Source organism: Rhinatrema bivittatum, chromosome 1 (genome assembly GCF_901001135.1).
Source record: "Rhinatrema bivittatum chromosome 1, aRhiBiv1.1, whole genome shotgun sequence".
NCBI lineage: Eukaryota > Metazoa > Chordata > Amphibia > Gymnophiona > Rhinatrematidae > Rhinatrema > Rhinatrema bivittatum.
In genome coordinates this window covers 115,242,087-115,266,417 of record NC_042615.1, presented here as the reverse complement: position 1 = coordinate 115,266,417, position 24,331 = coordinate 115,242,087, and the positions used below count along the sequence as shown (strand labels likewise).

Sequence of the window (24,331 nt, the reverse complement as noted above, 5' to 3'; positions counted from 1 at the left end):
CGCATCTTATAAAATCCAGCGTACTTTTGTTCGCGCAAAATTATAAAATCTACCCCATTGTGTAGTAATATTGGATGGCTCCACTTGACAATTTTTTTGTTCAAGCTTGCTTCAGCCATCATTTGGAGGAGGATCATAATATTAGTTTTTCAGCATTTTAAGTGTCTTCAGCCATTTTTATATATTGGAACATGCAATCAGATATTTCAGGTTCAGAAAATAATTTAGCACAACACATCACTAACTTTACGGAATTAGGTATCACGCTGAAAGTGGTGTTCCAGCACAATAGCAGGTGAATTTTCAAAGGAGTTACATGTGTAAATATAACATCCTATCATAGCAATTTTCAAAAGCCATTAACATGTGCAACATGCACTTACATGGGTAAATCCTATGGACAATTCAATGGCATATATTGTAGCAGTTTTCAAAGGCCAATTACATGGGTAAAGTGCATTTATACGTGTAAAACCCATTTTTAAACATGTAAATGCTTTAGAAAATCAGGTCCAAAATCTTTAAAGTTCAACTTACATGGAAATGATTTGACACTTTACACACTAAGATGAATCCATAGTCTTGAACTGCAATTTCACAAACATGCTCTTGGGATCCCCTTTTAGTTTTGTCTAAGTGCTCTTTTGCTCTCGGAAACCCCTTGTACTTATCATCCAGTGCTCTGCACCAAGTGACTCTGATTACTGATGCCTTTATTTATGTATTTATTTATTTATTTATGTATTTATTTAATTAACAGCTTTTCTATACCAACATTAAAGTACACATCATATTGGTTCACATAATAACAAAAGGTTGGAAAGTACAATTAACAGGGGAAGGGGGAAGGACAACTGATAGAAGGTCCAAACTGTGAACCTGAACAAACTAACTGAAGAAGCATGAGAGAGGTAACATGGTTAACAAGAATGGGAGTATGTAGATTATATAAGGTTATTTGATTTACAAATATACAAATGGGGCTGAATGAAATTCCATAGTCAACTGGGGTGAATTAGTCCAGGGAGTTCTAGTTCGGAAAAGCCTGGTGGAAAAGCCAGGTTTTTATCAATTTTCGGAATTTAAAAGGGCATTGCTCTAGACGGAGGTTGGGAGGAAGAGAGTTCCAAAGGGTGGGGCACGCGTCCTTGTTGATGAGAGACGGGCTTTCTTAAGTGTCGGGACTTGTAGGATGCATTTGAAGTTTGTTCTGGTGGGGCGGGCAGATTGAGCAGGTTGGAGTGATTCATTGAGCCATAGGGAGTTATGAATGTAGATAGCTTTATGAATGAGGGTAAGGGTTTTGAACAGGATACAGGAGGAGATAGGGAGTCAATGCAGGTCTTTGAGGATGGGGGTTATATGATCTGATTTACCTGCATTACTGATTATCCTGGCTGTCGCATTTTGAAGTATCTGAAGGGGTCTGATGGTGGAGAAGGGAAGGCCAAGGTATAAAGAGTTGCAGTAATCTAGCTTTGAAGTTAGGGTCGCTTGGATAACAGTTTTGAGATCATGAGTATGGAGTAGGGGCTTGAGCTTTTTTATGACCATGAGCTTGTAAAAACCTCCTTTTATGACAGAGTTTATGTGGCTCTTGAGGTTCAGATGAGGGTCAATGAGAACGCCTAGGTTTCGTACAGAAGGTTGTGAGCTGAGAGAGGTGAGTGACGGGTCGTTAGAGGAGGTCAGCATAGTGGTCTGGTGATTATGGATGAGGAGTAGCTCAGTTTTAGTAGAATTGAGGGCGAGCTGAAGGGAAGTGAGCAGGGTGTTAATTGAGGCTAGACATTTCTCCCAGAAGGAGAGGGTGGCAGTTAGAGATTCATGGATGGGTAAGATGATTTGGACATCATCTGCATAGATGTAGAATCTGAGTCCGAGATCAGATAGATGTTGGCAGAGAGGAAGAAGGTATATGTTAAATAGGGTGGAGGATAGGGAGGAGCCTTGGGGTACTCCTTGCGAAAGGGTGAAGAGGGAGGATTCTGAAGGGCCAAGTTTTACGGAGAAGAGTCTGTTGGTGAGGTAGGATCTGAACCACAGGAGGGCGGTACCAGAAACACCGATGTCAATAAGGCGGGAGATGAGGAGATCGTGGCTTATCATATCGAAGGCTGCTGAAATGTCTAGGAAAGCAATGAGGAAGTTATGACATTTGTCAAGGCCAGAGAGAAGGAAATCCATGAGGGATAGAAGGAGGGTCTCAGTGCTTAGATTTTTGTGAAAGCCAAACTGAGAGGAGTGGAGTATGTTATTGTCGTCAAGGTACTCCATGAGCTGGATGTTTACTACTTTCTCCATGATTTTTGCAATGAAGGGGCGATTGGAGATAGGACGATAGTTGGAGGGGTCTTTGGGGTCAAGGGAGGGCTTCTTAAGGAGGGGTTTGACTACAGCATGTTTGAGGGGATCCGGGATTACGCCAGTGGACAGGGAGCAGTTAATAATGTCTGCCAGCGGTTGAGCAATTGTAGTAGGGATGGAGAGTAGCGTTTTCGTGGGTAGAGTGTCAGATGGGTGGGATGCAGGCTTGGATTTTTTGAGAATTGCCTCAATTTCCTTAGAGGAGGTGAGGTCAATGGTGTTGAGAGAGTTGTTAAGGGAGGGGGGGGGGTTGGGCTTGGGAGAGGGGGGCATGTGGGTAGCTGCAGGGGGAAACCTGAGGAGTATGTTAGCAATTTTATTGTGGAAGAAGGAAGCAAGTTCTTCGCATTTCATGCTGGTTTCTTCTTCAGCGATGCTGGGTGTGGAGGGGTTGGTGAGGGCTGCAACATAGGAGAAAAAGGCTTTAGGGTTGAAAGCGTACTGATGAATTTTGGAGGCGTAGTAATCCCGTTTGGCATTCCGAATGGCAAGGCGGTAGGTGTGTACATAGGATTTGTAGGAAGTGGAGAGCTGTGGGGAAGGGTCTTTACGCCAGGCTCTTTCTTTGAGTCTGAGATTGTTCTTCATTTGGTGGAGTTCCGTCGTGTACCAGGGTTTGTTATTGGAGGGGGAGGTGCATTGCTTACGGGTGATGATGGGGCATATCTTATCTAATTCTTGAGTGATACTGACCCAAGAGCTGAGAGCAGTATCAGGGGGAGGAGCAGTCAAGGTTGTTTATGGATTCGGCAAGAGCAGAGGTGAGATCTTCAGTGATGCAGGTTTTACGGTAGGAGAAGGAGTTATTTTGTGAGTGATTGCAGGGGTTAGTGGTATTAAGGATAATACGGGTCTCAATAAGGGCATGGTCAGACCAAGGTACTGTTGTACAGGTGGGGGGCGATGGGGTCTGGATACAGGAATTGGTGAATATGAGGTCCAGTATATGCCCTGCTTTGTGTGTGGGGGTTGAAATAGTTTGGGTGTAACCTAGGGCCTGCAGGGCAGTGAGGAAGGTTTCACAGGACGGTGAGAGGGGAGTGGAATCTACATGTAAATTGAAATCTCCCAGTATTATGGCGGGTTTTTCGTTGTTTATATTATTGGAAATGAGTTCGATGAGAGGGGAGGGGTTTTGTTCCAGGAGACCAGGGGGAGCATAGATGAGGCATATTTGGAGGTTGGTGGATTTAAATAGGCCGATTTCCAGTTTAGGCGGGGGGTTGATGTTCATGGGCCTGAGATTGAGGGTTTTTTTTAGCGATGAGGAGTATGCCACCTCCTTTCCTTCTTGGTCTGGGGATGGAGAAGATATCATGAGATGATGTGGGGAGCTGGTTCAGGATGACTGTGTCAGTGTCCTTGAGCCAGGTCTCTGTGACAGCACAGATTTCCGGTTTGTAATCGTGGATGAGGTCATCTAGAATGTGGGGTTTTTTGGTAATGGAGTGAGCATTAAATAGCATGAGTGTTAAAGTGGTGAGGCCGAGGGATTGAGTTAGTGGGGAGGTAAGGATGGGGAGAAGGGATTTGCGTTGTGCTTGTTGGTTTACAAGACGAAGAGGTGGTGGTCTGGGGGTGTGTATACAGGGTATGGGGAAGAATGTAGGCGTGGGGTGGGAGAATAGGGGCATGGTGGGAGAGACCTCCGGGGGAGGTAGTTGACAGGAAGAGTAGAGGGATGGTGAGAAAAGGGGTGGAGGGGGAGGAGGAGGGAAATGGAGAGATGGGTGAGCAGTGGAATTAAATTGACTTGTGGGACTGGTACAGAACAGTAAATAAGCATTTGAAAAAAAAATTTATGTAGTTAAGCGACGGTATCACATAGCAAAGATACTGGGTAGGGCAGCTGATACAAATAAAACTCAGAATTAAACTGTGCTGTGTTTACAGTAAGACAAAGCATAGAATCATATAAAAAGGTGATTCTTTTATACACTCTGGAATGATGCTTTCTCTCACCTCTTTTTGGGAAAGAAAATCTTACTTCAGATGGATTATCAAGTGGCCACGTTCTATATAAACAAACAGAGGGACAGACCCTTATGCCCTCTGCCAGGAGGCCATCCATGTCTGGTCTTGGGCAGGACACCACAATGCCCATCCTCAGACAACCTGTTTTCTGGGAATCCAGAGCATGTTAGCATATTGTCTCAGTAGAGTGTTGCAACTTTACGAGTGGTCCTTGAATCAAACAGTCGTGGATGACTTATTCTTTCACTGGAAAGACTGGTGATCCTGTTTGCTTCAGATGTCAACGGGAAGGTCAAAAAGTTCTGTTCCATAATTCTGAGCAGCTACAGATTAACTCCTGACTCTTTTTTGTTAAACTGAAACATCTTTTCTAATCTATGTATACCCATTTATTCCTTTAATTGCCAGATTGTCCAGAAGGTCCTTTGGGACAAGACAAGGATAATCCTCATTTCTTCAGTCTGGCTAAAGCAAGCATAGTTTCTATACCTTGTCTATCAGTTCAGTCTCTGATTCCACTGGGGTATCTCAGACTCTTGTTACACAGAAACAGGTTTTGCCATCCCAACTTTCCATCCCTGGCCTTCATGGCATGGATGTTGAATGCACAATAGTCTTCTCCCTGCTCATAAGGAGATGGACTGATTTCAGCTAAAAAGCTCTCAACCAGAAGATCCTACAGCTTCAAGTGGAAGAGGTGGATCCCTTCTTCCATGGCCCAAGGGGCTTGCTTCAGTATTTCTTCCTCTAGCCCTCAGGTCTTACCACTTTTTTCATCAAGGTTTATCTCAGAGCCACAGCAGGTGGTTGAACTTCTGATCTCTCACCACTCTTTAGTATCTGTTCTTAAAAAGGCCTTGGCATTTCAGACTTCTGGTCAGTTAACCTTCAGTGCCTTGGGATCTCAATTTAGTCTTAGCTCAACTCATGAAATCTTGTTTTGAACCCCTGGAGTCAGACTTGAAGTTCTAACCTGGAAAGTATATCTCATGGCTGTCACTTTGGTACAAAGAGTAAGTGGCTCTGGTATCCTATTCACCATATCTTCCATTTTTTCATAATAAGGTGATTCTATAAACCCACCACAAATTACTTCCAAAAGTGGTAGCTATGTTACACTTTAATCATGCTATTGTGCTGTCATTTGTTCCAAGATTATATGCATACATTAACGATGATGTAAAAAAAACAAACATATTTCAGATTATGTATTTTGAGAAAAATGAAACCATATTTAGAGCCATCCGATATTAGAACAATTTTACAGGCCCTGGTTCTTAATGGGTTGGACTACTGCAATTCACTCTTTCTTGGTTTACCTCATTTTGCGATTTAAGTCTCTGCAGATGGTTCAAAACTCTGTGGCCCGTATTCTCACTGGCACATCAAAGTACAACCACATTTCTCCAGTTCTCTACTCACTGCACTAGCTTCCAGTTGCTTGGAGAATCTATTTTAAAATTCTGATACTAGGGCGACAGAGAGGACATTCTACAAACTATTGCTCCAGCTACCTGGTTCCTGCACACGTTATCGTGGTGAGAGGAGAGAGGCTATTCCATCTTGCCTGCTTTGGCGTTTTGCATCCCTACCTTGCTGCGCTGAGACTGAGGTCATTTCCGGGAGTCCTCTCCCATTTAAGACCTTGGGTGGCAGTGTGAGGCCGCACCCCTTCTGACAGTTTTGTGAGCACCTTTTTCCAGGAATCCGTAAGTGCAACATGGGGAAAAAAAGGAAGGGGTCTGTAAGAGTGCCCCCATCTGGGACAGTCTTTCTGTCCGCTATGACTTGGCTGACATTGGACTCCTTTAATATACAGAAGCCACAACCAGGTGATGCTGAGGTAGGAGTAATAAACCCTGCTATGTTGGAGTCCTTAATTTTCCTGAGCCTAGGTGGTTTCTCTTCACCGCAAGTTGCCCACTCCTGTCTGATTGATCTAGGGGTAGAAATAGGAGAATTGATATTTCTACCCCTATTTCTTCCTGTGATGGGCTAGTTTCAATGACTGGTGTGGGTAATGGTGAGACTCTTTCTGGTGAGGAGTCTATAAAATTAACAACTGTTATTAAGCCTGAAGAAGTAACCTTAGAAGCTCTTTGGACAGCCATTTCAAATATGGAAAGATTTTTATCTGCAAGGACAGACTGTTTCTGTGGGGAAATGTATTACAAGGGTGAATGATTATTCTCAGTCTATAAAAGATTATAGTAATAAAATAGGGAAATTCAGGGAGAAGTGTGATGTTATTCAAATTGCAAATTTGTCTTTGGTGAAAGAAAATTTAATTTTACATCAGAAAGTAGAAAATTTGGCAAATTATTTTAGGTGTAACCTCTGTTTTATAAATTTTCCAAAATGTCCTTTAATTTCTCCTATTGAAATGTTGAGAAAGTTTTACTTAGATCATCTTAAGTTCTCCAAAGAATCTGTGCCAGAATTTGTTAAAAGTGTTTTATTTATCCGATTGACGGCGGGTACAATGGAGGAAGTTTCAGAGGTGGCTCAGACACAGCCTGACATTTTCAATTTGACAGCTTTTCTTGAGCAATCCCAACAAGAAATGCTTGAAGCAGCCACATCGGTTGCTACATTCTGTCAAAAATTGGATAAAAATTTAACTATGAAATTGGTTTTTTGCAAAAAAGATGCTCTTTTCATGGGGAAGAAAATTGCAAGTTTCCCTGATGTTACCAAGAAAACCCAAGTTAAAAGAAGGAAGTTTCTTGCACTGAAGCAGAGAGTTTTGGCTCTCCAAGCTGTTTTTTTTTTGTTTTTTTACTAAATTCCCATGTAAATGCATAAGTAAAATTGAAGGAACTAAATATATTTTTTGTGACCCCTTACGACTACATAACGTTTTGCAGAATAGAAATGTGCAGGGCCTGAGCTTTTCTGGATGAGACCTTAAAAATTAGCAGGTAGATTTTAAAAGCGTTGCTCATGCAAAAACGGCCCTATACATGTGTATGTGGGCCGTGTGCAAGCAATGCGAATTTTAAGAAGCTGGGAAGTACGAGCATGTCAAGAATAAGGAGGCAGAAAAGGGGCAGGGCATGGGCGTTCAGAAGTGGGGCCAAGACTTACAGGCATAACCCCCAAATTTTGCAAGGCTGAACATGGCAATGCACACCTTGTTACCTGCCAAAGGTTACTCTTGGTCCTGATGAGGTGCACGTCTGGAGATTTTGCCAGAGAGAGACTCTGTTAGAAAGACAATATGACTGTCTATATATCTCCCGCTGTAAGAGGGGCATTTTCAACTCAGGGTGGGTTTAGGAGGGGGCAGTGTTGCATTGGTCTATCTAGGGTAGGGTGCAAGGGTCAGTAGACCTTTGTAACACTGCCTGCCCCCCCCCCCCCCCAAAAATAAAAACCCACCCTGAGTTGAAAGTGCCCCTCTTACAGTGGGAGATATATAGAGTGTCATATTGTATTTCTTTCTATCTCTCTCTCTCTCTCCCCCCCACCTCTTGGAACCCACGAGAAACCGAGAGCGACCGCCAATCAGAAGCAGCGACATCCTTTCTCTAGGAAATGGATAACAAGGGCCATCCTTTGTAGAGATGGACAACTGGGCATTCAAAGGGGAACCCATAAGGGTTGCCCTGGAACATAGTGGAATCTCCCTTTCCTGAAGGGACAGGAAAGCAACGGGAATTGAGGTCTCCTGCTCCCAAAAAACCTTTCAAGTATCCAGTTGATAGTTGAATTAACAATCACTGATTGCTGAGGTTCAGAAGCGACCAATCTGCCACTGGCAGCTACCCTCAGATAGGGTAGGCCACCACGGTAATCAACAAAGGGACCCCAGCAAAAATGGTCCAATGACTGCCAATGCTGTCTCCCAGTCCTGGCCTACAAGGAGAAGCACTGATTCAAAGAATTTAGGTTCCAGTTCGGCGATAACCTATAAGGGATGGAGACCCAGAGGTTTCTCCACAAAGGGGATTTGTGACCCGGGAGAGGTTGAAAGAACTATTCCTCTTCTGAGGAAGGAGAAAACTCCCAACACTACCCTCCTGGTGTCTACTCCCCTAAGGGTTTGACCAGGAATGCAGTCCTAGGTCATCCCTATGGCTGTAGCACACAACCTGTTATGCTCGCCATGAGGGAAACTCACACTCCCATAAAGTAGAGGGCAACTGGAAGAATAGAGCCCTCCACTGTAAAAGCACACTGACTAGTACTCATTCAGTGGTATCCCATCCTACAGATGGTGGCTCACCTATGAACCCACTCGCTATGCTTATGGGTAGAATCCCACAGCAAGCAAGGACCAAGCACCATCTGTTAGAGACATTGGCTGCGCACTGCCAAAAACACTCTCTTCTTGTCAGTGCTCCCCAGCATTTTGTGGTGCAGAACTGACAAAGAGGCTAATATCTTGACGCAACATGGCAGAATCCTGGCATGGCTGAGTATTCCACAGACGGAGAATGCCATCTGCTATTGCCCGAGGTGTTTGGAGTAGATGCCTTGCTATCCCTGACTATGCATGCTGCGTTCCACTGTCACAATAACTGCAAGTGGAGTGAATACAAACAGTGTGACAATAGCATTCTCAGTACCACTGGAGCTCTAGTTATGCCATGGTGGTGGATGGCATTCTATGGTGTCAGCCCCTCCAGTACCTGATAATGCTCCAAGAGGCTGGACACAGTCCTTGAAATTGCATCGGGAATGGCTCACCGCCGTTTCCCTCATGGAATGGCAGCAGCGAAGTCCCTGGCAATAGACAGTGCCCATGGTGCTCTGCGGTTGTGTCTTGTGGCATCCAACTGCGTCCACTGGTGCTCACCGTGGTTTCAGCGCCTGTAGGGCCAATAGCGCTCTTGCACTCACCAACGATGGATCACATCAAGGGCACCAAACAATGTTACACCCAGGGCGTCAATGGTGCTTGACTGTATCTTGATCAGTTTGATGGCATATAGTGCCATCCCAGGCACCACAGCTGCCCACAGACATCAACAGCCAGGTGGCACTGACAAAGACCCCGGTGCCCAAAGGCATTGATTGACCGGCGGCAACCAAGGATGCCAGGGGCGCCTGCAGGCAGAGGCTCTACAGTCCCAATACTTCCCCGACATATCTCATCAGTACTCAAAGGAACCAATGACTGCCAGCACCATCAATGGTTCCCCTCAGCTCACCTATTCATTCGAGGGCGTCGACGTTGTGAACTCAATGATGTCACTCGCCAGCAACTATGGCTGAAGATAGCTTCACTAGCGCTCATCAGCACTGATGGTGTACGAATCCAAGCAGGGCCTCCGATGTCCCCCAATCCCAGCGGCTCAGGCCCCCAAGATCATCAGTATCCATGGTGTCTGATAGCTGTAGGCCAGTGATGGGACAGCAGTATGCCCCTTGGTGCAAGGAGCTTGGAGGGCACCAGACCACTGTGATTGGATGCTTTGAGTGGATGGCGACCTTGGCACTCAATCCATCCAAGGCCGAAAACCCTTTCGACCGAGCGCTTCAGGGGCATTCAAGAGCTCTCAAGAGCCCCAGTGGTCAATGGCCTCGAGGACGATCAGGATGCTCAATAGCGATCTCAGTACCTTGTTAATGGTGTTCATCCTCATCAAGAGTGGCAACAAATGGCATCGGTGGCCAACACACCCGATGGCCTCCATGGCAACCCTGTACCTCGATAGCATCAAGGGTGTTGATGCCATTGAGCAGCTCCGCACCTTGATGGCATTAGGGCAGCTGCAGCATCAAGGCCACACACGTCAATGGCCTTGAGGGCAGCCACGCATGCACCTCGACGGGATTGATGGCTCCAGGGGTATCGATGGTGCTTCCAATGGGAGTCCTGGTCCTGACGCTAGAGGTTGGTGCCGCTATTCCGCCACTTCGAGGCAACAGGTGCTCGATGACTCTGGTGCATCGAGACGATGCCTATGGCACAGAAGGTCCTGACGGCATCAAGGGCAGTCACGCACCTTGAGGATGTCCAGGGTGACCATGGTGCTCATTGACAGTCCTGGTCCCCGACGCAGTCCTGACATTGATGCATCAGATTAATTTTGCGCTAGTCACAGATGTGCACAGACAATCATTAGTGGGCTTGGCACTGAAGGTGCAGTAGCAAGCTGCTTGCCCAGGCTCCTGCTCACCCTCTCTCTCAAGGAGACTCTACTGCCATCACAGGCAAGCAGGAGGAGAGGCTTGGTCAACCAGGGCTCCTGCTCATGGAGACTAGTTCCTTTGAATGTGGGGAGGATGAGCTCTTCCCCCCACAGGAATGGTGCGGTCCTCAATCCCTTCGAGGCTGATCGATTGGTGAAACAACATGGAACTCTTGCCTGAGTAGAACTCAGGTGAGTTCCCAGGATCAGCAGCCTACATGGATCACCCACGGACTGCATTCAGTCACTCCTGCGCGCAGAGGAGCAGTAAGTAATGAAACAAAAAAACAAAAGTAGATAGGAAGGGGTTAGGGTCAGGAAGGAGAGGGGAAGAGGGAGGAAGGTTAGGTAGGGGGGTAGGGAAGTTCCCTCCCAGTCCACTCAATTGGAGGGAACTGGGGGAGGCCCAATTGCATCGCTGTGCATATTTAAGGAAAATTCACCCCCCTGCATGCACCGCCCGCACATGTGCACGCAGCCATCAGATTTTATAACATGCGCGTGCGTCAGTGCACGCATGTTATAAAATCAGCACGTCCATGTGCATGCGCTGGGAACCTTATGCACATGAAGGCTGCACGCTGTTTTTAAAATTGGCCCTATGTTTCCAGGCGATGAAAAAATCCTGTTTGACAAGGGGTCTACGTTTGTGGCACCTCAGTTTCCTGTCTCTTGGTGGAGTGTTTCTGGATTTTTTCCCTAGAGGATTCACTCTATTTCAGCTGTTCCAAGCAGGCTGAAGGCTCTATCTCAGTAGGTTACTCCCTACTGGAATCAGCAGTGAGTTATTTGCTTGAGGTTGAGATATACAACATAGCAACTTGTTTTTACACCTGCAATCCAGCAGTCTGCCTCCTTGTGTTCTTTGCTCCTTCCAACTTGGAATGTCAAAGGGAGGGGAGGAAAAGCTAGAGCATTCGTGGTATATCTTCCTGTATACCTGCAGGAAAAGATACACCACTTTTCCCTATATTTTCACCAACTTCTGGCTTGTACTGCCTTTAACTTTTCTCATATAACTAGGTTGTCTAAAGTGCCTTCCTGCTCACCTGATCTATCCTATGAGCTTCAGGCCTAATGTATCTCCCTGCTCGGGGGTTTGGGATTCAGGGATTGCCTTTCCTTCCCTGAAACTCTTGATGCTGTCCTGCAAGGTCAACTTTGTCTGGTGCTTTGGGTCATAGGGTCTATCACAGACCCTGCCATTGTTGCTGATTATTCTTCTAAGTGTTGCTTAGGTTTTTCTGCCTATTGTGCCTATCAGCCAAACCTGAGCACAATTCTGCAGAGACATTCTATTCTTCGGATGCCAGTGGACCGCAGTTTCTTTCTGGGGAGCTCTTGGGCCCCAGTTGGTTTTTTGGTTGTCTTCGTCCAAGAGTCCTTCTCTTTTTCACAGCTCTAGACTTTTTCCTGTATCCAGGAGGTTCGAGACCTACTGTAAATGTCAGGGTTTACTGATCTGAAACCCTACATGCTGGCACTTGCATCACTTCTCTCCCTTAGGCGCCCCTGCTACGCATGGGGGTTTTGTGTCTGTCGTTTCTATGGTTTTCTCTTTGTAGAATCCAACTCGTTTCCCACCTAGACCGCTTTGTGGGTTGGCTGCCTCACAGGCAAAAAGGAGAAAGGTGGTGCTTTCAGCTTTGTCCTGAGTGTATAGCTCACAGCTTGAGAATTACATATGTGTGAGGACTACCATTCTGTTTGTCCTCAGAGAAAGCAGAGTTGCTTACCAGTAACAGATGTTCTCCGAGGACAGCAGGATGTTAGTCCTCACGAAACCCACATGCCAGTCTGCTTAGGGGGCAGGGTGATGTCTAAAGACTGGGGCTCCATCCGATGATGTCATTCAAGTATGAGGAGTTAACATCCTGCTGTCCATGGAGAACACCTGTTTCAGATAACAACTCTGCTTTACTATGATTTACAAAAGAAAAATGACAATTTAGATGTACCCAAATTGAAGAAATGTCATGTTAATTGAATATTCAGTAAAACTGTGTGTGTGTGTTGGAATGAGGGTGGACTGCCAGGCTTTATCCGAGCCTTTGCAGGAAACTAGGGCAGGATGGCTGTGATCATCATGCACCAAAACAAGGCTGGTAGGAGACTGCTTTTTGGGGTGATGGAGAGAGTAGGAGGCAGAAATTTGCTTGTTTTGGGCTTTCACTTCAATTGAAAACAACCATCACTGGTGCTGTGATACTATGAACTTTTGTCCTTAACTGCTGAGGGCTTTTGTTTTTGCCGCTCCCCCTTTATATGTAGCCCATCCTTTGGGCAGGGCCACACACTGCAGGTATCTCCAGAAACCTGCCTTGTGTTCCTATCTGACCATCAAGTTGCACAATCACTGAACCTCCCTGCTTAAGGCTACGATCACCAGCTGTGCAGCATTCTTAGGTCAGGCTGTCCAGAGGAGCAAACGTCTGGTATGGGAATCCTGCAAGAGATGTTTCCAATTTAATCACTGAAGTAGCTGCTGGCAAGCTGCAAAACCAGCTTTCTTAGAATAAACAGAATGTAGATTTATACACTATCACTTTTTCACAATAATGTGTTAAAATATGAGAAGCCAGAAATAATGTTCTTGAAAAGGGTTGACAACTAGCTCCAGATTTTTAGGACAGGCTGATCCAGTCCTGGCTTAACCTCACTGTCTGCATGGACTGGGTAGATCCGGTGTGCCTATTGAGTTTCCTAAGAAAAGCAAGACAAAGTCCATGCAAGCAGTGGAGGTAAACCCAGGGCTAGATCTGCATGCCCTGAAAATCTGGAACAGATTGGCAACCTTACTCATGGAGCCTTATCAATAGGGAAAATATGAATGCCAAGAACTTGCTTGGATCAAGGTAAAATGTAAACACAAAACTGGAAATTCATGGAATATGAAAAAACTAGACAGGGGGTGCTATGAGATGCTAACCCAATACTAATAACCAAGCCTATCCTTAGCTGCTTTTTATATTTCATATAAATTTCAAATATTCTTTTTTTTTTCATGTTACCTTGGATTATGTATTGCAATATTACCATAAGTACCAGAAATCTTGTCTTGTTTTTCCTCTTCCATCCTTTCTTCTATGTTTTTTTTTTAATGTGAATCTGGTCTCTTTTTTAGGTGAGAGACATTGCCCTGTATCCAGAAATGTTAACTGTTCAGAATGGCCTATTAACCCCAACAATGAAAGCAAAGAGACCAGAACTGCGAAAGTTCTTCCAATCTCAGATAGAGGAACTGTATGCCAGTCTGTAAACCACCGAATATTGGAGGACAGCACACATCCAGACTAGTTGATACTGGTCTCTACATCAATAACTCTACAATCATGAATTCTGGGAAGAAAACCATACAGTGCTTCAAACCTGTGTAGAATATGTATTTTCCATAGGGACACCAAACAACAAAACAGCCCTACAGTTGTGCTGCAGACCATCATTGTGATATAATTCCCCAAATAAGCCTTAAAGCATGAAGGGTGACTGATTTTTGTACATTTTAGACTTTGACAAAGTTTGAGTTTTTCCTTCCCATGTTTCATAAATGTCAGAAGCTTGAATTTCCAGGTGCTTAAAACATTTGAAGTTTGACCTTTGGTACTTGCAGCTTCAACCTGCACTAAACAAATGAAAAAAAAATGGGATTGCATTTAGTAGTAAAGAATCCTGAGGGAGTTCAGTCAGTTATGGCTGGAGCCCAACTTTAAAATTTAATTTGGGAAAGGCATTTGAGTTATGCATCTTGTTTTTGAGGCTTCATAAAATTAAAGTTCAAACAACCTGTAGATGATACCTTCTTATTAGTTTAAGTTAATAGAATTGTGACTAGCTTTCAAGAGTAATCCTCCCTTCATCAGGGCAGTTACACTGGGCTTATATAGTAAAGTTGGTTAGGTCTTTTGCTGCCTGGATTTGTCATTACAGTTCAGTGAAAGGGGATGCCAAATGTGATGAGATGACATTTTTACTGTCTCATCTCAGTGCTAGCATCCCCCATCTTTCCATTTACTGAGCTGTAATAGCATATGTAGGCAGCCTAAGACCCACATGACTCTGTACTATTTAAACCCAGGCCCAGGAAACAAAACCGAAGCTGATCCAAAGTGGCAGAGTAGCAACCAAGAAGCACAGATTGGATGAAAAAAGGATTTGTTTATTAGTAAATGGTGGATAAGCCCAACTCTGGCTGAGTTTCGCTTATTTGAATGAGCTGCCTCAAGGGCTGCAGACGTTCTGACAAGAATTCGTTATGGTATAACCGCTCTTCTAGTTACAAAGTAGTTCATATGCAAAGATACACTTCCGGTTTGTATCGCGGAGAAACTTTGTGCACTGACTGCGGGAAAATCTTATCAAGAATATAACAATCAGATTCGTTAGTTGAATCAGAAAAAATATCACATTACTTGTACAGCACATACTTGTATGCACTGGACTGGGTGCAATAATTATATGCATATGAACTACTTTGTATCTAGAAGAGCAGTTATACCATAAGGAATGCTTGTCAGAACATCAGCAGCCCCTGAGGCAGCTCATTCAAATGAGCAAAACTCGCCCAGAGTTGGGCTTATCCACCATTTACTAATAAACAAATCCTTTTTTCATCTGATCTGTGTTTCTTGATTGCTATTTAAACCCAGTGTAACTGCATGGTCTCTTCAGTGATCCAATGAAGGGAGGATTACTTTTGAAAGCTCCTCACAGATGTATTAAGTTAGTCCAATAAAAAGGTTTCACTCTACAACTTGTTTGACACTTAATTCAACATATCCAAATGGACTATCACGCAACCAAAATTCTTTGCTCAAAGTTTTGAGGATAAGTTGCTTGCTTTAAACTTTAAATTCCATACTATATCAAGCAGAATACTATTGTCAATAGAGTTGCAATATAGGTACTGAAATACTCAGCTGTGTGACAGCTAGTTGGTGTATATTAGCATGAAGTGCGTAGCACTGAGATTGCCAAATATGAAGCACTGACAGCAAGGACTCCAGGTCTACCTGAAAAGATAGAGCTTAATTTCAAATGCCAGTCTGATTAAGAATGAGAGTGTGGGGCTTGTATGCATTAGTTAAAAAAAAAAAATTACAGTTGGGTATTTATTGCAGCAGCTGACTTTCTACAGGAGATCACAAGAATGGGGCAGTGGGAGGTATCAGGTACTGAAAGTAAAATACAATACAGGAGCATCGATGTGGCAAAAACCTTGTGTATTCTACTTCGTTTAACCAGTAACCCATAATAGGAAGTGCATTTGGTGCATGAGTTTACTGATCTCTGTATAAAGATATGCAGTGCCGAATTCTTAAAGACTTTGAACAGCTTGGTCTCTTATGCATTTGGAAAATGGAAAAATTAGTATTGCAGTTGACAAGGCTTTTTGTTTTGTTTTTTAAGAATATCTTACAGGTGCCCTTTACAGAGTCACTATTACTACTTTTGGGAAAAAATGAGGAAAGTTTGTAAAAATACAAGCACAAGGTTTGCACTGATTCTGTGTAATATATATTGCGCTCTGCTGGAGCCTCATGCCATGTATATTCAAATTGCACAAATACTTGTCAGTTTTACTGAGAAAAATGAATGTAATTTGTCACCTGTGCAATGTAGATGTTTTGCTTAGTATGTACCTTGTCAGTTTTGTAAACCAAAACTGAACTTCCAAAAATGAAGGAAACCAAAATAAATGTCTTCTCTATTTTCTGTGTCACTGGAAGCATTTAATTTAGACTCCACATCTACCTGCTTTTTTGGCATGTTCCAGATGGAACCTCTGAGAACCATGGAATTGTCCTTCTGACCAGCACAAACCATGAAGATGCAGACCAAATCTTTATGTTAAGCAAAGGATATACAACATCCCTAGATATGTTTGTTCTCAGCAAAAAGGGATATTGCTCAGTGGAACACATAAAGCTTCCTTAAGAAATGTTTAGAGAATAATCGATCAGTAAGAAGCACTGCCATGCATGTCAATCCTATATAGGATAAAATATTGTTTAACATGTTGTACATTGCTTGACTCCAACATGCAAACCCTTACTAAGAAACTTTAGTGTGGGTGTGTTTTATCATCATCATTTCCATGAAGGAGAGATGTACTTGCTCCAGGCAGCTCTATTATACTGGAGTGGTGAAGAACAGCAAAGAGGTTGAATGCCTATGAAAACAGCTACAACCTCTGTTTCCTTTTTGCATGGTCATTAATGCAACATTAGGAAATTATTATATGATTTTACATGGGTTCAGGCAACAATAAGAAAATTATTCCTCACCTGCTAATTTTCGTTCCTGTAGTACCAAGGATCAGTCCAGACGGTGGGTTATGTTCCCCGTCCAGCAGATGGAGTCAGACAAGAACTTCTGAGGGTGCTGCCATATAAGACAGCATGCCAAGCGTCCCTCTTCAGTAACTAGACTATCAAAGCCATTAAAGAAGGAAAATGTGAGGAATCAAACGACAAACGTGTGTTAAGAAACATGACTAGAATAAAACAAAAGGCAACCCGCCAAGAGAACTAGATACTACAAAAGCAGAAAAAGATAAATGACAGTACCTCGAGCAGGAGCAACTCCCCCTTGTAACTCTGCGCCAAATAGAGGGAGGGCGTCTGGACTGATCCTTGGTACTACAGGAACGAAAATTAGCAGGTGAGGAATAATTTTCTTTTCCCTGTACGTACCAGGATCAGTCCAGACGGTGGGATGTACCAAAGCTTCCCTACTGAGGATGGGCCTGAGAAAGCCCTGCTCGAATGACATTCTGACTGAAAGTCGAAGACTGTACGTCCAGATGATAGTGACGCGCGAAAGTATGCAGCGACTTCCAGGTGGCCACTCTGCATATCTCCTGAGAGGAAACGGATTGAGTCTCTGCCCAGGAGGTCGCTTGCGAGCGAAGAGAGTGGGCCTTGACTCCCACCGGTGGCGTCTGCCCTATGCCGATGTACACAGCTTCGATTGTTGCCCTCAACCAGCGGGCAATCGTCGTCTTGGAGGCCTTAGACCCCTTCTTGGGCCCCGACCAGAGAACGAACAGATGGTCCGAGAGCCGAAAGTCATTGGTGACCTTCAGGGACTTCATCAGACAACGCTTGACATCTAGCTTGCGTAACTCTGAAGGATCGCGCGGCAAAGGAAGGGAGCTCTACAGTCTGATTCAGATGGAAAGTGGAAACCACCTTGGGAAGGAACAAAGGAACCGTGCGCAAGGTGACTCCCGAGCCTGTGAACCGTAGATAAGGTTCCCTGCAGGAGAGTGCCTGAAGCTTGGAGACACGCCGGGCTGAACAAATGGCCACCAGAAATACTGTCTTGAGAGTTAAATCCTTGAGGGAGGCCGCGCGCAACAGCTCAAAGGGAGGTCCCCCCAGGATCCGAAGAACCAAATTGAGCCGCCAAGGTGGACAAGGTTCTTGGAGTGGAGGCTTCAAGTGCTTTACTCCCCTGAGGAAGCGAACAATGTCCGGATGGGATGAAAGCGAAATCTTTTCCTCTGGATGAAGTAGCTGTCCCAGCGCCGCCACCTGTAACCTGAGAGAGCTATAGGCTAGGCCCTTCTCCAGGCCTGCCTGTAGAAAAGAGAGAATCTGAGAAACAGAAGCATGTCCAGGCAGCGTGTAATGTGACGAACACCAGGATTCGAAAACCTTCCAGACCCTCACGTAGGCTACCAAAGTAGAAGTCTTACGCGCCCGGAGGAGAGTCAAAATCACCGCCTCCGGATAACCCTGCCGCCTCAGTTTGTGCCTCTCAAAAGCCAAGACAGAAGCGATCTGCCTGGTCGAAAAATATTGGACCCTGTCGAAGCAAGTGAGGCAGGTGGCCGCGGCGTAGGGGTCCGTCCACCGCTAGATTGGGAAGATCCGCGAACCACGGTCTTCAAGGCCACTCTGGCGCCATGGCAGGGGAGAAGAAAAACTGATACTTCACACATCCAGCAGAGCTCTCTGCTTCAACGGCAGGGGAGAAGTAAAGAGGGTTCGCACTCACAAAGCGGGGAGTAGCTGGCTTGTTACGGCGGTTACTACCCCAAACCAAATGTGCCTGATACTTCACTTTCGATGCACATCCAGCATGGCTCTCTGCTTCAACAGCATGGGAGAAGACTGATACTTCACGCATATCCAGCATAGCTCCCTGCTTCAACGGCAGGGGAGAAGAAAAACAACCAATAAGGGCTGTATAACATAGTCTGGGTAAAACAAATAAGCATGGGTGTAGCTTGCTTATTGCGGCGGCTACTACCCCTAACGAATCAAGCTAGATATTTCACTTGGATGCAGCTCCATCACTGCTCTCTACATTAAAGGTGGGGGTGGAAGGGAAATAGAACCAAGAGCTAAGAGAAACAGATAAGTATGAAATGCGTGAAGCTTGCTGGGCAGACTGGATGGGCCATTTGGTCTTCTTCTGCCGTCATTTCTATGTTTCTATGTTCTATAATGACGGTGCCCTGATGACATTCAATTCTTCACAGGACCTTTCCCACCAGTGGCCACGGGGGAAAGACGTAAAGTAGAACCTGGCAGGGCCATGGCAGTACTAGGGCATCTACGCCCTCCGCGCCCCTTTCCCTTCTGCGGCTGAAGAATTGAGGCGTCTTTGCGTTGAGCGCTGTTGCCGTGAGATCTACGTGGGGAGTCCCCCAACGTTGAATCAGGAGGCGCATTGCCTCTTGTGAGAGCTCCCGCTCTCCCGGATCTAGATGTTGCCGGCTTAAGAAGTCCGCTTGAATGTTGTCCACTCCCGCGATGTGACGCCGCCAGGTGAGTTAGATGAAGTTCCAACCACTGCATGAGCTTGTCCGTCTCCAGTGAAATGTGCCGACTCCTTGTACCCCCCTGGCGATTTATATACGCCACCGTAGTTGCATTGTCCAAGAGTATCCAAACCGCCCGATGGCGAACCAGAGGGAGAAAGGCTTTCAGCGCTAGACGAACCGCTCTGGTCTCCAGGCGGTTGATCGGCCACTGCGCTTGAGATTTCATCCACTGCCCCTGCAGGGACCTCGTCTGGCATACTGCACCCCATCCGGAGAGACTGGCGTCGGTAGTGACTACTATCCAGTCCAGAACATCCAACGGCATCCCCTGGGCCAAATGGGTGGGTTCCAACCACCAGCGGAAGCTGGACACTGCCGAGAGTGGCAGCGGAAGGATGGCCTGGTAGTCCTGTGACACCGGTTTCCAGTGGGATAGCAATGCTCTCTGGAGAGGTCGCATGTGTGCGAACGCCCGTGGTACAAGATCGATAGTGGATGCCATGGAACCCAGGAATTGGAGATAATCCCAGGCTGTTGGCAAGGGTAGGCCCGAGAAGTCCACGATTTGGTCCCGTAACGCCTGGGCTCGGTCCGGCCGTAGAAAAACCTTGCCTTCCTCAGTGTCGAAACGCGCACCCAAGAAATCCAACGATTGGGATGGCGTGAGCCTGCTCTTGGTATAGTTGACAACCCAGCCAAGTGACTGGAGCAGCCGCACCACTCTGTCGACTGTCTGGTAGCCTTGTGCCAAGGATTTCGCTCGGATGAGCCAGTCGTCTAGATAGGGATGGACCAAGATGCCCTCTCTCCGAAGGGCAGCCGCCACGACTACCACGACCTTTGTGAAGACTTCTAGGGCGGTTGCCAGGCCAAAGGGAAGGGCCTGAAACTGAAAGTGCTGTCCCAGGATCTTGAACCAGAGGAAGCATTGGTGGGCCTTGAAGATAGGGATATGAAAGTATGCCTCTGTGAGGTCCAGAGAGGCCAGGAACTCCCCTCGGTGAATGGCCGCTATGACCGAGCGCAGGGTCTCCATCCAGAAGCGTGGGACATTGAGCGGCTTGTTGATTGATTTGAGGTCCAGAATTGGCCGAAAAGTGCCGTCCTTCTTGGGCACCACGAAGTAGATGGAATTGTGGCCTCGGCCCACTTCCGAGGGAGGTACCGGAACAATCGCCCCCAGTGCGAGTAGACTGTCTAGGGTCTGGCAAACGATGTCCTGCTTCTGTGGGGAACTGCAGGGGGAGAAGAGAAATCTGTCTCTTGGGACCCGAGCAAAATCCAACGCGTAGCCGTGCTTTAGAACATCTAGGACCCACTGATCCGACGTAATCCAGACCCACTGCTCGTAAAAGAGGGAGATCTGGCCCCCGATCCTGGGAGTCGGAGGGTGGGTCGGCCTGGCATCATTGGGGAGACTTGGAGGAGGTCCCCTGGAACAGTCCTTCCTTGGCGGGCCTGAGGCCCCAAAATGGCCGATTCCAGGAATGTGAACGGGTCGAGGGCTGCCGTGGTGTCTGCTGCCTCGTGATCCGAAAGCGACGTTGATTGCGAAAACGATTTCTGGAGGAGCTGAACGATCTGGTGGAACGAGGGTGGTCCTCCGGTAGCCTGTGAACCGCGTTTTCCCCGAGCAATTTGATGATCTGATCCAGATCCTCCCCGAACAAGAATTTGCCCTTGAAGGGAACGGATCCCAGCCGAGTCTTGGAGGAGGAGTCCGCCGACCAGTTGCGGAGCCAAAGCAGATGCCGAGCCGACACTGCTGCCACCATTGACCTGGCTAGAACCCTCAGGAGATCATACAGGGCGTCCGCCCCGTATGCAATGATGGCCTCCAAGCGGTCTGCCTGACTAGTCTCCTCTAGGGGCAGGTCCTGAGAGGTAAGGAGCTGTTGCACCCAGCGGAGGCCCGCGCGTTGTGCTAGCAAACTGCAGATGGCAGCCCGAACGCCGAGTGCCGAGACCTCGAACACCCGCTTGAGGTACACCTCGAATTTCCTGTCCTGAAGATCCCGTAGTGCCATACCTCCTGTAACTGGTTTGGTGACCGCCGAAACAGCAGAATCAACTGTCGGCACCCATAGCATCTCCAAGAAATCCTCAGGAAGTGGATAAAGCTTCTCCATGGCTCTAATGACCTTAAGGTTTCCCTCCGGCGCATCCCACTCCCGGGACAACAACTGTAGGAAAGTTGGATGGGTGGGAAAGGCCTTGGCCAGCGGCCGAAGCCCGGCCAGCAAGGGGTCCCCCTTCTTCACCAGGGGTGCTGGTTCCTGGGGATCCGGAGGAGGGTCCAGATCCATTTCCTGCAGAATATGGGGGATCAGGTGCTCCAGCTCCTCCCATTGGAAAATGCGGAGGACCCTGGGGTCATCCCCCTCCAACTGAGCCGCTAGGAGAGGATCGTCCGAGGGCGAGTCCGGCTTCTGGTCCCCCACGCCCCCGGGGGAGGGGGGTGCGCACCAAGCCGTCCATGTGAAATGGGCACTGCTTCCCCTGGCCCCCCTGGTTCCCGAGGGGTTCCCCCGGTAAGAGGATCCAATCTAGCCAGCTTGGGGGGGGGGGGCGGTCTGGGAGAGAGATCCGGAGGGTTGGACATCCTGGCCAGGTACGCATTATGCATCAATAAGATGAAATCTGAAGAAAATGGGAGCGGTCCTGAAGGGGCTCGAGATGCATCCTCCCCTGATCGGGGTTCCTCCCCCAGGGGCTGCACAGGGACCAAGGACGGCAGAAAACCTGGAAAGGGTGGCTCCGGCTCATCTTCCGAAGATCCTGCATCCGAATCATGCTGCAGCAAAATGGCCGCCGTTCCCGCGCTCCGCGGGATCGGGGCCTGTCGCTGTCCCTCAACCCGGTCCTGAGCGCACGCGTCCCCCCAGAGCTGCCCTCCCCGCCGGGGAGGCAGGCAGTACAAACGCCGTCCGGGATAGCCGGGACTCGGGCCACCCACATGCGGTACAAGCCACTGCTCTCGGCATGCCGCGGAGAGGGGGGGGGGGAGGAGGGGGAGGGAGAGCGCGGAAAATCCAAGTCCTGCCGTGCCGAGTTACTCCGAACGGAGAGGCTGCCGCTATCACCCCACCGACCCCAAAACGCCAAAAAATCCCCACTGGGGAATGCTACCTCCCGGCTGGCAGCGGCCCTGGGGAATAGAAACATAGAAACATAGAAATGACGGCAGAAGAAGACCAAATGGCCCATCCAGTCTGCCCAGCAAGCTTCCCTCATTTCTTCTCCCATACTTATCTGTTTCTCTTAGCTCTTGGTTCTAATTCCCTTCCACCCCCGCCATTAATGTAGAGAGCGGTGGAGGAGCTGCATCCAAGTGAAATATCTAGCTTGATTAGTTAGAGGTAGTAGGAGTAGTAACCGCCGCAATAAGCAAGCTACACCCATGCTTATTTGTTTTTACCCAGATTATGTTATACAGCCCTTATTGGTTGTTTATCTTCTCCCCTGCTGTTGAAGCAGAGAGCTATGCTGGATATGCATCGAAAGTGAAGTATCAGGCACATTTGGTTTGGGGTAGTAACCGCCGTGACAAGCCAGCTACTCCCCGTTTTGTGAGTGTGAATCCTTTTTTCTTCTCCCCTGCCGTTGAAGTTATGCTGGATATGCGTGAAGTATCAGTTTTTCTTTTCCCCTGCCGTTGAAGCAGAGAGCTATGCTGGAAATTCGTGATGTATCAGTCTTTCTCCGATGCTGTTGAAGTAGAGAGCCATGCTGGATATGCGTCGAGAGTGAAGTATCAGGTACATTTGGTTTGGGGTAGTAACCGCCGTAACAAGCCAGCTACTCCCCGCTTTGTGAGTGCGAACCCTTTTTTCTTCTCCCCTGCCGTTTAAGCAGAGAGCTCTGCTGGATGTGTGAAGTAACAGTTTTTCTTTTCCCCTGCTGTTGAAGCAGAGAACTATGCTGGATATGCATTGAAAGTGAAGTATAAGAATGGAGTGATCAAGCTAGTTGAAAGGCATCAGGAATAGAGGAAGGTGGAGGTAGTAATCTGGATATTTGGTTTGGGGGTAGTAACCGCCGTAACAAGCCAGCTACTCCCGTCATTGTGAGTGCAAATCCTTTTTTCCACATTTCCTCATGCTGTTGAATCTTAGAGTGATGTTGGAGTCACAGTAACCATGTGTATGTTTATTGACTAAGGGTATTGTCTCCAGGCAGTAGCCATCATTCTGGCGAGTCACCCACTCTTCATTGGCGGCCTCTTGACTTTATGGATCCACAGTGTTTATCCCACGCCCCTTTGAAGTCCTTCACAGTTCTGGTCTTCACCACTTCCTCCGGAAGGGCATTCCAGGCATCCACCACCCTCTCCGTGAAGAAATACTTCCTGACATTGGTTCTGAATCTTCCTCCCTGGAGCTTCAAATCGTGACCCCTGGTTCTGCTGATTTTTTTCTTATGGTAAAGGTTTGTCGTTGCCTTTGGATCATTAAAACCTTTCAAGTATCTGAAAGTCTGTATCATATCACCTCTGCTCCTCCTTTCCTCCAGGGTGTACATATTTAGATTCTTCAATCTCTCCTCGTACGTCATGCGATGAAGATCCTCCACCTTCCTGGTCGCCCTTCTCTGTACCGCTTCCATCTTGTCTTTGTCTTTTTGTAGATACGGTCTCCAGAACTGAACACAGTACTCCAGGTGAGGCCTCACCAAGGACCTGTACAAGGGAATAATCACTTCCCTTTCTTACTCGATATTCCTCTCTCTATGCAGCCCAGCATTCTTCTGGCTTTTGCTATCGCCTTGTCGCATTGTTTCGCAGACTTCATATCATTAGACACTATCACCCCAAGGTCCCTCTCCTGCTCCGTGCACGTCAGCCTTTCCCCCCCCATCGAATACAGTTCATTCGGATTTCCGCTCCCCATATGCATGACTTTGCACTTCTTGGCATTGAATCTCAGCTGCCATATCTTCGACCACTCTTCCAGTTTCCTTAGATCCCGTCTCATTCTCTCCACTCCTTCCGGCGTGTCCACTCTGTTGCAGATCTTAGTGTCATCCGCAAAAAAGACAAACCTTACCTTCTATCCCGTCCGCAATGTCGCTCACAAAG

At 46.9% G+C, this 24,331-nt stretch overlaps 1 protein-coding gene across 9 annotated transcripts in view; it reads left to right on the top strand.

The window, feature by feature from the left end:
* ACSL1 (acyl-CoA synthetase long chain family member 1) overlaps positions 1–14,112 on the top strand; it is a 292,962-nt gene extending 278,850 nt beyond the window's left edge. For all 9 annotated transcript variants that reach the window (XM_029585776.1, XM_029585969.1, XM_029585859.1 and 6 more), the window contains exon 21: positions 13,606–14,112. In XM_029585776.1, the coding sequence (XP_029441636.1) occupies positions 13,606–13,740 (135 nt within the window). In that variant the 3' untranslated portion in view covers positions 13,741–14,112. The remainder of the gene's footprint in view (positions 1–13,605) is intronic.
* The last annotated feature ends 10,219 nt before the right edge of the window (positions 14,113–24,331 follow it).